General features: G+C 42.1%; 1 protein-coding gene across 1 annotated transcript; it reads right to left on the reverse strand.

Annotated features, from left to right (window-relative positions):
* Nucleotides 1-1831: 1831 nt before the first annotated feature.
* Nucleotides 1832-16042, reverse strand: LOC147251958 (E3 ubiquitin-protein ligase MARCHF4-like). The gene is made up of 5 exons (XM_086221182.1): nucleotides 15756-16042; nucleotides 14745-15452; nucleotides 4926-5081; nucleotides 3499-3691; nucleotides 1832-2370 (listed from the first exon to the last, which is right to left on the reverse strand). Exons 2-5 carry the CDS (start codon nucleotides 15180-15182, stop codon nucleotides 1949-1951), a joined length of 1209 nt encoding a protein of 402 aa, XP_086077308.1. The 5' UTR covers nucleotides 15183-15452; nucleotides 15756-16042; the 3' UTR covers nucleotides 1832-1948.
* Nucleotides 16043-16347: the final 305 nt, after the last annotated feature.

The following is a 16347-nucleotide window of genomic DNA, read 5'->3' on the forward strand; positions in this document are numbered from 1 at the left end:
CAATATGGGAGAGCAGTGATGAGTGAAGAAGGAAAATGAAACCTGGAAGGAACGAATATATGATGGGTGATAAAATTATGGGTGCTGGGGAGGCAGTGAATGACTGGGGTGCGGCCTAAGTGGCACCCTCAACACTGATGTGCGACTGTGGTCGGTGTACAGACACTTGAAACTCGTTAGGTTGTATATTACTAGCATGGTGATAAAAACAAATGAACAGACTCTGGGTTGATTGTGTGTCACAGCCTGTTGGACCCTCACATTCTTCAATATGACACTTAACTTCTACTTAGATCCACACAATATCTCACAGCTACACTGTTTTACATGCAGTCGGTGTGCAACCTGGTGTCTCTTCACATGTGACTTTAACGTGGTTTAGAGTTGGGCAATTCATCCTCAGGGAGCGAACCAGTACGACAGACACATTTCATCTTCATTAGTTTTCCCACCTGTGAAAGGAAACATAACCTAAGAAATAATCATTTCCACATTTCTGGAGCTCATTTTTTTTGTATAATATACTGAGTATTCCCCTGCAAACCAATGGCCCTAAGGTGAGAGGATAATTTTGCCTGTTTTTTTGTTGTTGTTGTTGGTGTTGTTTTTTGGACACCTAGACATGCAGAATATGTGCATGGCACACTGCAGAGATAGCAGAAGCCCGTTAATTTAGCTCATTCACCGTCCATGGTTTATCCAAAGCTTTGTCAAAAACTTAACTCAAGGTAAATAGTGGACCAAGGCGTACTTGAGTCTGGGCTGAAATTAAATGTAGTAAATTTGAGTGTGGTGGACTGTGTGCTAGCTGCCTTCAACCACAAGCTAACAGGTTACGAGTGCACTAACAGACTACAACATCCTCAGCACTGGTTTCTGCAGTCCCTCCAGGAACACAGAAAAAAATAAGCCCCTCTCCCCAGCTCCATTCAGGGCATACTTTGTGTATTTTACAAAATTTCTGATATGCAACAAATACATGGAAATGAGGCATAGCAGACCGGCACATAATGATTCACACAGTATAATGCAGCACTTCCATATCATCAACTTGCTTGGAAAGTCTGACACTAGTAGCTTGACAGAGAGTAGAGTGATGGCTATTCCATTGAGACATTGATGGCCTCCTTCCCTCATCTTTCAAAGCATGCATTCAGTGTTGCCCTCTGTCCTCCTGTGTCCTCACAGTTGACCTCAGAATTTGGCCCTGCGGTGTAGCAGTATTCCCTTGTTTAGCATTTGTTTTGTTTTGTCAACTTGATGTGTGAGTATTTGCATTTCTTGCTGTACTGAATTGCTTACACTCGTGTTTGGGTGTGTGGTCTGTGGAGCAGAAGAGCTGCAGTGTGTTACTTCGGTTGATAAAACACCTCAAAGAACAATGTGACTGTGTGCCACAACTGCTGGTAACAAAACAAGTACAAACGGAAGATCAGGTGTATCTTTATGGTTTCTCATTGACTATTGCATATTTCAAGTAAATGAATGGTGAATAAATCACCTGTTGGATGACGAAAATATTTTTTAATCAATTTTACGAATAGATTCTCACTTTGACCTTTTTAGACAAAGACGTTAGTGATCTACGGTCAAGAGAATCGACAGTGATGATGAAGTTACAGATCATTCGTCACCTGATCCACTGAATTAGGGGTTTACATTAAACTGTTCCCAAAAGTTCAAAATGAACACCAATGCAAAGAGCAAATACAATTATTCTATTCTGTTCTATGCCCCCGCCCCCCCCCCCCCCCCCCCCAATCCCAGAATAACTATTTCCAGCCAGTTCTGCAAATCAAACAACTTCAACTTTTATTCAATCCATGTCAGGACAGAGATGCATTTTGAAACAAACAAGAAAATGTTATTAATCCAGATAGGACTTTTCAACTGTCAGCTGGGTCATAAATCTTTCCCCTCTGTGTGAGATAAGGCCTCATCTGACTCCTCAGACTGTGGTGACTCTCATGACCAGCTCTCGTGTGCTATTGCTGGGTTGGCTGCGGGGCTCCGGCTGCCTCAGGTGGCTGAGGAGATGGAGAATGTTGTAGGGACAGTGTTGGTCCGGGACTGTGCTGCTGCTGTTGGGGTCAACGTGTGTTCCCAGTCCTCCTGCAGCCGTCACCATAGTTGTAGAAGTGCCGCCGGCAGCTGTGGAGGCTACCACCATCAGTGAAGAGGTGGAGGTGGACACTCCTACGCCAGTCTGAAAACCTTGGCTGGGCTGAGACAGCGTCCTGTCCACTGTGGTGTCCTTCAAGTCAACACTGTCCATTGACTTATCATAGTTCAAAACCTTCCACTGCTGGTTCACAGCCTGCCAGCGGTGAAAGATGCGAAACACAGAGGGTCCCTCGTGGACTATTAGCGCTGCGGAGATCAGAGCATCAATTAGAGAATGTCACCGTCTGGCAGGAGCCTCAATAACACCACAAAGTCTAACTCTGCAGGAGGAGACTAACTGTGCTCGAGCAGCAGAACAAAACAACTCATCCTTAAAGTAAAACAACAGAAACCCAGAGATAAGATCTTCATTTCTTCAAAAAATTGTACACAGCATAGCAATTCTCATTTTTTTGTGAGGATTTAGGTTCATAAAATAATGCATTTGCTCTCTAGTGATATTTGATAACATCATTTCACAGTTTAAAATTGCTTATTGATTTGTTTTCGTTGAACTCAGTATATAGAAAATTGAAATCAATCTGGAACAAGAGAAGCTCGGACTCCACCGTCATGGCCAGTGTGATGTTCTGTAGGCAGGATATCACAGCTAACAGCAACTGGTCGTGTCCCTTATTATATTTACATCTTCTGCTAAAACCTGCTCCACATCAAATGCTTCCTATCTTCTTCTATACTTCCACTGATGAAAAAATCAGTTCAACTCTTGATTGTCCTCTGACTGTCTGCTGATAAGTCGAAGGCTTTACTCTTCAAAGTCTGCCAGGTGATAAGATCATTTCTGTAACATGTAGAGTTAATTATTCCACAGTTGGTCTTCACCAGTAAACTGGAGACAATCAATCTTGTCTCCCTCTCACCCTGTGGTCTACTGCAGTGGCAGTCAGAGTTTTCATCATTCAAAGCACGATGGTTAAAAATGGTTCAACAGTCTTTCCGCTTATTTTTTACAGGATCTACATTTGCCTGAACCTGCAGCAGTAATGTCAAAAATCGATACAGTACAGTATCACGATATTTCGCAAGGTCTTATTGATACACAGAGCCAGGGGCAAGGGCAGATTTTGGTATTTTTCAGCTTAGTATATAGATAAAAATTACTCAAGTGGGACGCTGTGCTGACTATGTTCTAAGTGCATTATTTCAGTTGACTAAAGGGTTTAAAACTTGTATTGTTGGATATGGTCCAAATTTTTGGATACTTTTTTCAGCTCCACTCTGATTCCCAAACACTTCTGACGCCTGTTGAAAACATCTTATCGTGAGCATCATACTGATCACGTGTACAGGAATGATGTAGATGTTGCTCCTCACCAATGCAGACTACATCCATGAAGCCATACATGCCGTAGCAGATCTGGAACAGCAGGTCTTGGCGCTGCCAGCGGGCTGATGGACTGAACGATGACCACACCAGCCAGGAGATACTGGCCATCAGGAAGAGGGAGCCCAAGATGGCCGCTGCAATCTGTACTTTCTCTATGACTGTGAGGGAGATGGCCTGCCACTGCACAGAGAGACAACACAGGTTAGTTCTAAGTAAAATCTACCATAGAGCTGCATTTATTAAAACGCTTTGATCCAAAGCACATTTCACATCGGGCCTCTAATTCACCCGTTCAGCCCTCCCACTCACACCAGAAGCAGGAAGTAGGGCTCAACAAACAAAAAATGTCATGTTGTAATAAAACATATACACATTGTGATGTAGATAACTACATGAGAAAGAAAAATAATTATAGATCAAATATAGTCACACACATACAGAAAGTGCACACACATACATATACATTGAGCAAGAATGGACACCATGACAACTCCTCAAAGGGACAGCCAAAATTTCTCAATTGCCCCCTGGTGGCTGGCTTCATTACAAGTCACCTGCCCCCTCCAAGTTTGCCCAAAAAAAATCCAAGCCTACGCCAACCACTTTACCTAAAGATGTTGCTGTCAAATTTTGTGGCTCTCATTACTCTGATATGAGTTCAAGTGAGGGTTTTTTCTGATCATTTGGTTTTGTTACTAATTTGCTGCAATAAATGTGACTTAATGCTTCATTTTTGTACATTAACTTAACATAACTTGACCCCTCCCCAAAATGGCAGTGGATTTCCTGTGGCTCGGAGATTGCCCTTGGCCATACTGCAACATCAATAATATTTGGATTAATAGTGCAGCAGGGTTTGTGTGTCTTGCTCAAGGACACGTTGACATCCAGGCAGTAGCTGTGTGGGATAAAAACCACCTACCATCCCATAGGTTATTCAGGATAACAGTCTAATTCCTAAATCTTTCCTCCAAAATAAAAGCATCACACTTCAGTGGACGCTGTAACTCCTGCATGTAGGAAGCGCAAAATGAAAAGGCACGTATCCAGAGACCCTAGATCTACTTTTAAATGAGCCTGCCATATCACCAAAGTCTGGATAAAAACTTGTTCTACAGAAAGATCAAAACCAAAGTAAGATGCAAAAATATTTTGTGAAAAATAAACATTTATTCAGACTTAGAGCTCCAAAAGAGACAGTATGAAAATTGTGTGTAAGTTGTTTAATCCTAAACAAACTTTGATATAAATATGCAAATACTCTACAAATACGCTTTTGCTGAGATGACAAAAATAACTGCTCCAAGAACCTTCAACAACTTGGCCATAAATCCCCAATATGTGAATATTTTACAGATATATCAAACATTTTTTTCATATGATTAAAACGATGCCTTCTGCACCAGCAGCTCACCTGTAGGGGGTTCTTGGTGCTGATGGCAATGACCTGATATTTGTAGTAGCAGAGCTCACAGGCCCAGGAGCCTCTCTCACTGATCCACTTGATGAGGCAGGGCTGGTGGGTGCAGCGTACAGATCCGCTGCAGCGACAGGGGCTCAGGAGCTCCCCCTGTAGGGAAGAAGACCTCGTTCAGTTCATTTAAATAATTCTGTCTTCTGTCAGACTCTTTTTATGTTTTTTGGATATCTATCTCAGAGAAACACAAGTTAACCTCAATTCCTACGCTGATGGGGATATAGAGTGGTCCTGCACTGATACAGTACGTTACATTTTTCATTCGAAGAAATACTGTAAACTACAAGAAGAAATCTTCGAACTAGAGATTGAGAAAGAAAAAATATCTGCCAACAGAAATCACCGACCGGCTGGAAATCTTTTGTTTTCCCATCCTCTTTCTCATTCGGCTCCTGTTTCCTTCCATTTGATCTTATCAAATCCAGAATATTTGGTGCAGCTAATGTGAGAGATGTTGTTACTTCACACCCTGGTCTTCTTGAGATGAACTCCCTGTCAGTCATTCAGGGTGTTAGCACATCTGAGGGCATTTCAAGCCCCCTCATGATGGAGAGCGACATATGACTGATTTCAGTGAGGAGGCCAAACACTGTGTGCTTTGCCCCTAGGTGGTAGTACTGTTGATGTTGACAAGCTGACAACAAAATCCCTCACTTGTGCAGCCCAGAAGCTTTAAGGCTGCTGTCCTCCAGTAACCTCAAATTGCTTCTTAAGAGACGCTCTGTACTTGTAAACATTGTGAAAACTTAGCAAAGCATTGCTGAAATAGCATCATATGACTGCTGTCGGATGAGAAAAAAAAAAGATTTAGTCCTCTTAGTTTAATTTGGCCAACATGTGTTTTCAAATTGCCCAGTGGGGTTTCAGAACACCTAAAACATTGTGAATTTGTTAGCGTATAAAAGACTGTTAGATCCTTCAACTGAAATGAAGTCATGAATAAACTGCAACTCAGGCTTTTTATTTAAATGCAATATGTGCACTTCCACTCTCCTTTTCACCGCAACATCTAGTTTCTCACCCTGCACTTCAAGTTCAAAAAGTGTATTATGAATCTTATCATATGAGACATAAAAGATGTAACACACCATGGTTTGGGGTCCTGACCTGCTATTAAATTAAACTGAATTCAAAGCAGGATCTTAATGAGACTGAATAAAGCCAGTTAGTGTGGCCGCATCTTATTCTTGAAGTGCTGAAGTCTACGAATGTAGCTGATACCAGTACAACTTTTTATCTGAATCCTTTTCTGAACACTTTCTTCATTGAATAGACAATAAAAGGTAATAAGAAACTACTTTAAACTATAACTCTACAAACATGACCTGAATCATAAGAAGAAGTATAGTCAGCAAGGCAGGATAATAATCACATATACAAGTGGGATTCCAAGACTCCAAAGCTTTAACTGATCCAAGCGCTTAAAGCGCGTGGCTACAGCATATGAACATATCATCAAACTCAGGATCAGCATCTCTGATCCAGCACACAATACACACCGCTGGCGGCCTCAATATTACCAAGATATGCTTCGATCTTTCAGAGGTATCAACCATAATATTGAAAAGAGGCTTTCTGAATCTCAGATCCAGAATACGATGAAGACGATTTCAGATTTTCAGGGAGCTGAAACCTTTTTTTTCTTTCAGATTTTTCATATGAACTGTTGGAATTTGATAGAAATTTGCCACCAAGATATCCAGAAAAATGCCTCTATTATCGTGATAATGGCCTCAAACAATCTCCAGCACCTACAGGTAGACCCAGACTGCCTTAAAATGGTAATTCATCAGTTCTTGTATCATTACCTATCCCTCTACTCTATTTCTATCTATCCACATCTATCCACTACTTTTTGCTCCCGCTAAAAAAAACAACAAACACACACCAAAGGCCACATTCCCTCCGTGGCTGAGGTGACAAAACACATGCAGCATGTTATAGAATTTAACAAATCAGGTCCAGGGCTGACATAAGTTTTTCATTCTACAGTGAACATGTATATGGTTTGCTATCTTAGCAAATCAAATACAACACAATCAACCTAATTTTCATTTCTTCCTTTATTTGTCTCAATGGCTCTAACAAAGCCTGAAGTCTGAGAATGACAAATAAATTAGCTGCATCGAAGCTGCCCACCACTCTGCATGATGGCATTCTTACCAAAGAGTACGTAAGACATAGAGATTGTTGGGAGAAAATTATTTTATCATTATTATTATTTTATCATTGTGCTGACAACTCTGGCAGACGGAACAGCGCCCTGGTCGAGGAGAAGAGAAGGAGAAGTGGGGCGATGGAGGAGAAAAGGCCCATCTACAGATGGCCGGGGTGGGAGTGTATTGGCAGTAGGATCAGAACACTTCTGACGTGTCCAGTGGGACTCAGACCACTCGCTGTGACTGGCCTGATCTCAGCCAAGAGCTGAAACCTAGGCTGGAGAGCGAGCACAAGCGTCTGATAACAAACACGGCATTAGAGCCCACGCGTACAGCAAGTGATAACTAAATGTCCTTTTGTTGATCAAACAGCAATGATCACTAACAAGAAAAGAATATAGAAGAGAAGAAAAAAGAATGTAGTCCACTGCATTAAAAAAAAAAGGTTTTACTGCTTCAGAGTATTTTATGTGCTGCATTATGAAAATGGATCCACTCGTTATGTATATAATGACATGAAACTATATCAGCGATGGCTTTTCACATTACTTAAGGCTCTGGAGTCGATCCAAATGAACTCCATTAAGACTAGGTGAGGGGAAATTGTGGCATAATAAACTCACTCCCACTGAAACTTCATGAAAATGATTTTTGAAAAGGGCAATGACATTCAGGCCACAAGCCGTTTTTTTTTATGAGAGCCGACGATGCTGCAGTCATCTGGAAAATACAGGCTCATAAACACACACTAACCATATTCAACACGTTAGAGGGGGAGAGATAATGATATTGAAGGTCATAAAATCTCAAAATGCATTTATCTATAATGACTCCTTGTAAAACATATGCTGCGGGACATTCCACTCAGTGCTTAATTTAAGGGAGCCCGCCTCCAGTGACTGTAATATGAATAAAAGAGCAACTTGGCTTTGTAATTTAACTTTATGATTTCAGAAAGAACAAAAAAAATATATCTTATGTAACTTGTTTTATCCCCTTAGAGGAAAACTGCTGCTTACAATAGTCTTTTCTTTGTCTCAGAAATAAGATTAGTTACCCCCCACATTTTCTTTTAATGAGCAGAAGAATAAATCGATAACAGACAAATGATCTTCTCCAGCTTGCGAACAAATATGGAGCCCTAGAGTGACCACGGAGAGGAAGTTTATACATTTATACACACACATATCACCTAATGAGTATATTTTTGGGTGTACAGGAGGAACAGGAGAAGCCACACAGACACAGGGACAACATGCAAACTCAAGACAAGAAGGCCGTGGCTGGCTGGTGGACTTGAACACAGAACCTACTTACTGCGAGGTAAAGGTGCTGACCACCACATCATTGTGCCATCAAGTTAGATATACTGGCCTGAAAATAACTATACTGAAAGAAAAAGTTACATTGTGTGACCTCATAATAAATAACTTGTTTGAACAAATTTCCTTTTGTGGCCACAAAATCACAAAACTGAGGGAACAAGTTTAATCTATTGGCCTCAAACGAACAAAAATGAGGGGACACTACAGTGCGTGGTCTAAAAAAAAAGTTGCTGATAGAAGTAATACTTCATCAAATAAAAACAACTACATTGAGGGGGGCAAGTTATATATGGCCTTAAAATGAAAAATCTCTCCATGACCACAAACATTTTTTTCTCTCTATGGCCACTTGTGGGTTCCATAAATAACAGTGGAATTATATTTCCTATGCTTATTGGCTTAAATTTGATCACAGTGAGTACCTCTGATACAACGCAGGCTTGTTTATGAGCCAATCAATTTTTCTTAAGGATCTTGCTGTCATCACGAAATGAGTCAAATAAAGATCAGTGCGGCGTGAAAGAGAAAAAGACCATTTAAGGACCATAATTTAGGATCAGGCTCGGACAGGAAGACAACTATTTCTCAGAAATTTAAGAAGTGTGGTCCAAATCTCATATTGATGTCAAGCTTAGTTCTGTTGAAGAGAAATAGGCTGCACAAAGAAGAGATTTCATTTTGAATTGTCCTCTCCTCCGGGCCATTTGCAACAAATGGCAGAGAAGCTCCTACAGATGATGGAATGCAGAAAGCACAGTGCGTCGGCACATATAGAAAGAACGACGTTAGCTTGACCCCTCAAGGCAGCTCATTGTACCTCAGACAAATGCACGATGCGAGTGCATTATCTGTGTTATGATTTAGGAGGGAGAGCTGACATTTTTGCTAAGCAGCAGGGACTCACATATTCTCAACATGCAGCTGAAGTGAAGACTAGATAGGAGAGGCATCAGCTCCAAATGGCACTTCAAGAAATGAGCCCTCACGCGTTAGTTTTCTCTCAGTACCTTTTTAAATATCGTTCTAATGCCGTTATAGTTTGTGCACCACGTGGCTTGAAGAATCGTTATGATCTGACATTACAGAAGCGATTACTGATGATGACTCGCAGCAACGACACCAACTTAGCTAAATAAAACTGAAAATGGATTGAAATATCCAGGGGTATAATGTGCACTTATGTCTCTACATTTTATATCGGTAGCACTACATTAACTCCAACACATGACTTCGGAATAAAATGTTTAGTGCATCATATTTTCATATAAATGAAGGTCCTTCACATTCAAGCCTTTGCCATACAAGTTCCTGCAGTGCTCATTGGGTTAATCACTACTGGGTAAATCACTCTGCATGTCATGGGATGACTGTCCCACACTGAAGATTCTCACTGAGCGTGTTCTATTGCTCTGGTCTTGACAGATACTTCTGATTAGCCTTCTGCTAACTTGAATGTGAATAAATAGCTTAATCGTTCAGCTTTTATTTAGCATTATATCAATTCAGAAGGAAATCTATGAACACGTTATTGGTAATGTGTTTATTCATATTGCGTATCCACCTAGCAGCCTCGGCAGGAGTATGTGCTCTCCCGGTGATTTCTTTAGCAGCTGCATCTTAAGAGGCAGTTCAAGGAGGGTAGAATAGAGCAGGTAAAAAAGACAAAACAACAACATTACAGTTCTCCAAACAGGTGAAGATAAAATTACGTATAATCATCCCTGTACATCTTAATTTAACGACATTCCAAAAATTTTGAAAACAAAAACGCATGAGCTGGCTAGCTCTTGCCAAATGAAAGGGTAGAGGTCACAAAGACACCTACGTCTCAGAGATTGTGCTGAACACAATCACTTAATGGGCTCATTAAGCTGGAGGATGTCATCCAACTCACTGATGGCCTCCAAACATTCATTTAAAAAAGACAATTGATTTCTCTCATCAGGTAAAAAAGGAGCGATGTCAGCAGCATGAAAATGATAAGAGATGTTGCTATACTGGTTAATGGTTGACTGGAACCATTCCTCCACTTCTTCTGAATTACATTACCTATCCATCCATCCATCCATCCATTTTCTATACCGCTTACTCGTCAAGGGTCGTGGGGGGGGGGGGGGGTGGAGCCTATCCCAGCTGACATTGGGTGAGAGGCAGGGTTCACCCTGGATGGGTCACCAGTCTGCCGCAGGGCCATCAGGAGCAATGAGGGGTTCAGTATCTTCGGTTGTTCAACGGCCACTCTACCTCTGAGCCATGCTGCCCCTCACATTACCTATGTTAGAATAATAGTCATTACAATAATTTTGTTCTTGTTTTGTGCAATCAAGAAGGTTATATTTAATCTGTGTATTCTGTGTTAAGCCGTGTCTGAGGGAGATTTAACACAATGGGGGGATTTTTCTTTTACTAAGAGGACTGTAATGCTGGAAGACATCCATGTGATTTGGCCAACAGACTGCAGAAACCTCATTTTAGCTTCTGTATTTGTACATGGAACAAGGACTGTGGATTTTATCCCACATCTCTCACGGTTGATGCTTGATGGTATCACTTCACAGCCACTAGAGGAGGGATGATTACGACAATCAATAACGCTTTCATTGAACATAGGAGCAAACCGGTATTTGGAGGGAAGATGTGAGCCTTTAAAATAACTCACTTGACCAGATACAACATATGTCGTTTTACCTAAAAATCTTTATTTGCCCCATCAAGTTATCACAAATAGGTGTCATTGAACTCACAGAAATGTGCATTTCATTTTTGTTACTCCAGAATAAAGAAAGAGCCAGCAACGTGTATTTAGCGTGAAGCTAATGGCTCTCAAGAGCATTGTTTGGGATGTTTACTCAGCCGTACCCCAAGTAATCAAACACTTTCTTGTTTGATAATTAAAATAACATTTAATGAACAGGAGGTCAAAGACAATGAATTTGACATAGAGGCTGAAGGTCTGAGCCTTTTTGTTTCTGACTTCATGTTTCTATCTGCTGTAGAAGCAGAGAAATAAAGGTTTTAGTGAGCAATTCTATTAGGTTACTTTCGAGAAACCCTCAGGTTCAGGTGGTTTCTTACAAACATGCCATCGTTTTGTTTTTTGTTTTTTGTTTTTTTGGATGAGGGATGAGGAAACATTCAGGTTGTAAACCCCTGGGGGAATCTAAAGAAACATCAGTTCAATAACTCAGAATTACTGTATTGTTTAGTGTCATATTAAATCACTTTTTCAGTGGTTACCTCTGACAGACACTCAGAGCTCTTTTCTAGTCGATCCCTTGAGGACAGCTAAGTCTCTCACTCCCTTCTTTACTCTGTCTTGAGTATCGCAGCCTTGGGGATGGAAGTGTTTTGGTGGAGGATTGTCAGATCAGATACTGGCTGCCTTGGTCTATGTGACATCCTGGAGGCAAAGGGAGAACAGAGGACAACTAATATTCCCACTGCCTGCATCACTCAGGGACCGTCCAGTCATCCCTCCTTTCAAATGGATACTCATTCTCCTTGTACCCATTTACACCTCGGCAGATCCATATCTGGATTTCACCCAAACCAACAGCCGCGGCCAGCAAGAGACAAGAACTTTGCATTATGATAAGAGGGCACGGAGTCAAGTGCTATTGACTAGCTGCAATGTATCAAGGCAGCATTGATAAGATGAGTTCGAGGCTGCAGTGGGAAACAATGCAAATTTACAAGGCGGTACTTTGAATGCACTGCATAGCGTGCCTACTATGTGTGGTGTTTCAACAAAAAAAGAAAAAAACAAAACAAGTCACTGTCTTCCAATCTCATAATTAGAGCCAGAGTCAGTAGTAATTAGAGAGTCTGAGCTCAGAGGAGGAATGATGCACGGAATTGCTGTTGGAGCAATTAGCTGAGAGATGATAGGCTATACAAAGCGCAATGACCATGAAATGATACAGTAAAGCTGTTGCTTGGGTAAAGGAGGATCTCGCTTCACTTTTTTTTTATTACCTCTATACCTCAATGCCTACTGGTGAAGTGTAAATACTGTTATGCAGGGGGATTTCACAGTGGCTACGTCAAGTGAAAACTACCGCTTAACAACGTATTGAATGGTGATGGCGCACAATGAGTTAGATACTTTACTAAAATATCAACATTTGTTTATATATTCTTGAATTCATGATGACATTTTTCCTCTGCGTGAAATGTTGGTGAATCAAGAGTTCAACACGATGCCTTTCGACCGACTACAGGAGATCAACAACAGAAAAACCATACAAAATATTCCCCGAGAAACTCTCAAATACAGGATTGTCTCCTTCATCCAGTTCCATGTTCAATACTTCAAAAACACTTAAATTTGAGCTCAAACTGACCTATCTTACTTTAGGCTTTTTGGATTCACCAAGAAGTCGTACAGAGTGGAAAAAAAACTCCTTCATTAATATTTCACATCCAACAGTGAAGTATTATTTTAATACATTATATGCCACCATCTCCATCCTGCAACACTTATTCCTTGGGTTCCACAATTTCATACGATGAGTGTTATTAAAACTAGTTTTTTTTCGCAAAATTAACCAGGATTAGGATATTGACCAGAATTCAAAGTGATACTTCACACAAAAAGGAGCGGCATGGCTCAGAGGTAGAGTGGTCGTCTAGCAACCGAATGCTCGCTGGTTCGATCCTCACTTCCCCCGGTAACCATGTCCAAGTGTCCTTGAGCAAGATACTGAACCCCTAATTGCTCCTGATGGCCCTGCGACGGACTGGCGACCCGTCCAAGGTGAACCCCGCCTCTCACCCACTGTCAGCTGGGATAGGCTCCACCCTCCCACCCTTAACAGATAAGCGGTATAGAAAATGGATGGATGGATGGATGATGGATAGATGGATGGATGGACTTAACACAAATTGGGTTTGAAAAACAGACATTTTTGGACAGTTTTTTCTTAAGAGCTGATTAACATTAACCTCAAGCTAAATATATGAGGCTGGCTCTTTCTGCATTATGCACATTGAAATACACACACACACACACACACACACACACACACACACACACACACACACATATATCATGAAGATATATATATATATACACACACACACACACACACACTGCATATATATATATCTTCATGAGCTCAAGACACCAATTTGTGACACATTATAAAACTTTTTTTCAACAATCAATAACTAATTTCCTGAAGCTGTTTTCTGAATATTAACTGCTGCCCGTAGCGCTACACTGTTGAACCAGGGACAACATGCATCCACCATGAAAGACGTCATTTCCACACTGCTGGCATGTTATTTTAACATCAATATCACTGTGGAGTCCTCAGATGTTGTGGTTATTTTCATGGCAATTTCACGTGTTTCTGTGAGAATGATCTGAGCTAATATGTGTGTTTATCTGCCGTAATTGTCCCTTTGAACAGCAGCCATGTTTACCTGCAAGATAAACACAGGTGTAATTACATGAGCCAGTCCTGTTATTGTGCACTGGAATGGCTGTGTCACATTTGATCATTTTCACCTGTGTTCGTCTTGCTATGACATGTCAACATGGCTGCCGTGAAAAGGCCTGTTTCATATTATTTCCTTTGCCATTTCATTTCTCCTCTCTCTCGCTCCCTCTCTCTCTCTCTCTTTCTCTCTCTTGACTGAGGTAGTGTGACATTATCATCAATACGGCCCCAAAGGAAGAGACTCTCAGTGTGCTTAACTTCAAGGCTCTACCCTTCTGTGCATTCTTTTATTGCTGTTGTTTCCAGGTGGCGTGTGCGAGCAGCAGAGTGAGAGAGCTATTAGTTGATCTATTCAGGCATTTAATGCTTCAATATGAATTCACAAAGTCTGGTTATAATGAGTTGTTACTGCAACCCTCTGTATCCTCCACACTTGTCAACCAAGGGGGACAAGGTCTTTCATTATCCTCCCCCTGCTCGCTGTAGCAGGATTTTCAAACCATGCACCGTGATGGGCTTAGGACGCATCCTTGCACACAGAGCTCTCCAGCTGTGTGACTGCCATAACAAGACCTTGGGAGAGGGCTTTGTCACAGGGAAAGAAGCTTGACCAGTGAATCCATATAATACAAAGTGTGTTATCAGGGTTCAGACAGGAGGGATGATTGGTGGACCTAAATGTGCCACATTTCCATCACCCGGCTGGTCTCTAATTCTAATGTTCCTGAGTGATTCCAACCAAATACAACACCAAGAGCTCCTCCAAGAGACAGGCAGCTCTAACATGAATATGATTAATATTTAGGGGAATATTTCTCCGTCACTTACGTGCTCTGGTCCCTGGAAGCAGATCCGGCACACTGGCGTCCTGAAGCCACTTTCCGTGTAGCTGGTGAGGGAGAATCTCTCTTCCAGTTTGCCCTTTGAGCAGTCATCAGAGGAGCTGCTGCAGCCACGCAGCGCCGCCGACAGCTCTGCAGCATCCACCCAGCCCGCCACCGCTCGCTCGGGTGGCCCGGTGGTGGCTGCTGCAGGTGGGCTAGTCCGCTCCCCCGCTTGCTGCTGCTGCTGCTGCTGCTGCTGGTGGCCCCGCGTTAACGTGTTGTTGTTGTCGGGGACGGTGACGCCTGTCTCATGGCTTTCCGTAGCTTGGCCGCTCATGGGGGTCAGCGGAGGCAGCGGTGTCGGTGGCCCGAGTAGCAGCACCCTCAGGTCACCGAGCAGGACGCAGCAGCGGCTCTTCAGCATGCCCTGGGTGCGCAGCATCGGGGCTGTCTCCGGCCAGAAAGTCACAGCACCGTGCAGAGGTGCAGGAAATAAACAGCATGTATTGTACGCGCCCTCATTGCCAGCACTTCTTCATATGTCGTGGGATGGGTGATGGGTGCGTTTTCAAGTAGGAGATATAGATGTTTGTTTGTTTGTTTTTTATATTCCAGTTGAATCTTTTAGTGTCTTCCCAAGAGAATCCAAAAAGTAGACAAATCCCATCGATGTAAACAAGTGTCTGAAGCCATTAAGTTTAAAATGGAGCAGCTAGAAGAGGAAAGTCAAACGTTAGATTGATAGGAATCTGCATTCGAGTAATAATGGCCCGTTCCCTCAGTGCCCACTGTCATTCCATGGCCTTAATAGTCTGCCTGGTCTGTGCAACATAAACTATCTCGACAGGCTTCTTCCTCCACACTCATCCAGGACTGATATCTGCCTGAGTGCAGCCAAATAGACTACAAAACACAAATATTGGGATTCTAATATGCAAACGACATTTTAAGAGCTCAGGTAGCTGTCAAATCAAGTCGGTTAATGGCGTGTCACATTAAGAAGCGAACGTCTTACCTGGCGAGCTTCACCGATTTCTATACGACTCACAGTTTGAGGATTTTATTTTATTTTTTTCATAAATCCTCAGCCAGACTGCAGGTCGGTGGCAATTTGTGAAGCTTACATCCCCGGTTACCGAATCTCCATGACCGAGCAGCGAGCCGATGGGTTTAAATCCGCCTGCTGGGATCCAACACGGTTGTCGGACCGTCCTGCTATGGACGAAAGCCTCCGGATTCTCCTGTGATCATTGGCCGCCGAATCGATGCTGCAGCTTCAGCACCATGATGCCTGGGACAGCTCCCAGACGCCACACGTCACTACCGCGCAGTGATGCAAGCAGCCAACTCTCTACTATGACATTAGTACAGTCGAGAGCCAGTGGATTGTTTCTTTTAGTGGAAGAATTCATAAAAAACAAGAACAAAAATAAACCACAACGTTAAAACGAACATTAACGTTCGCTTCTTTTACTTTCCTGTTTCTGACTCTCGACCTGCAAGCAGAAAGTAGAAAAATCAAGTGCCACGGCGACTGATCAACGTTTGAAAAATTCAACTATTAGTCATCACGCGGTGGAGATGAATGATGTAGAGCGTCATTTTAC

Source organism: Aulostomus chinensis, chromosome 12, assembly GCF_037954235.1.
Source record: "Aulostomus chinensis isolate RoL2024-O1b breed Wild chromosome 12, RoL_Achi_v1.0, whole genome shotgun sequence".
Taxonomy (NCBI): Eukaryota; Metazoa; Chordata; class Actinopteri; order Syngnathiformes; family Aulostomidae; genus Aulostomus; species Aulostomus chinensis.

Bases quoted from the DNA above. Each gene is read 5' to 3' on its own strand.
- LOC147251958 (XM_086221182.1), bottom strand. From the start codon at position 15,182: ATGCTGCGCACCCAGGGCATGCTGAAGAGCCGCTGCTGCGTCCTGCTC. The intron at 3,692-4,925 runs GTGAGCTGCTGG...CTCTCTGTGCAG, and splicing joins GCACCAAGAACCCCCTACAG to TGGCAGGCCATCTCCCTCAC. The intron at 2,371-3,498 runs GTGAGGAGCAAC...TGATCTCCGCAG, and splicing joins CATGGATGTAGTCTGCATTG to CGCTAATAGTCCACGAGGGA.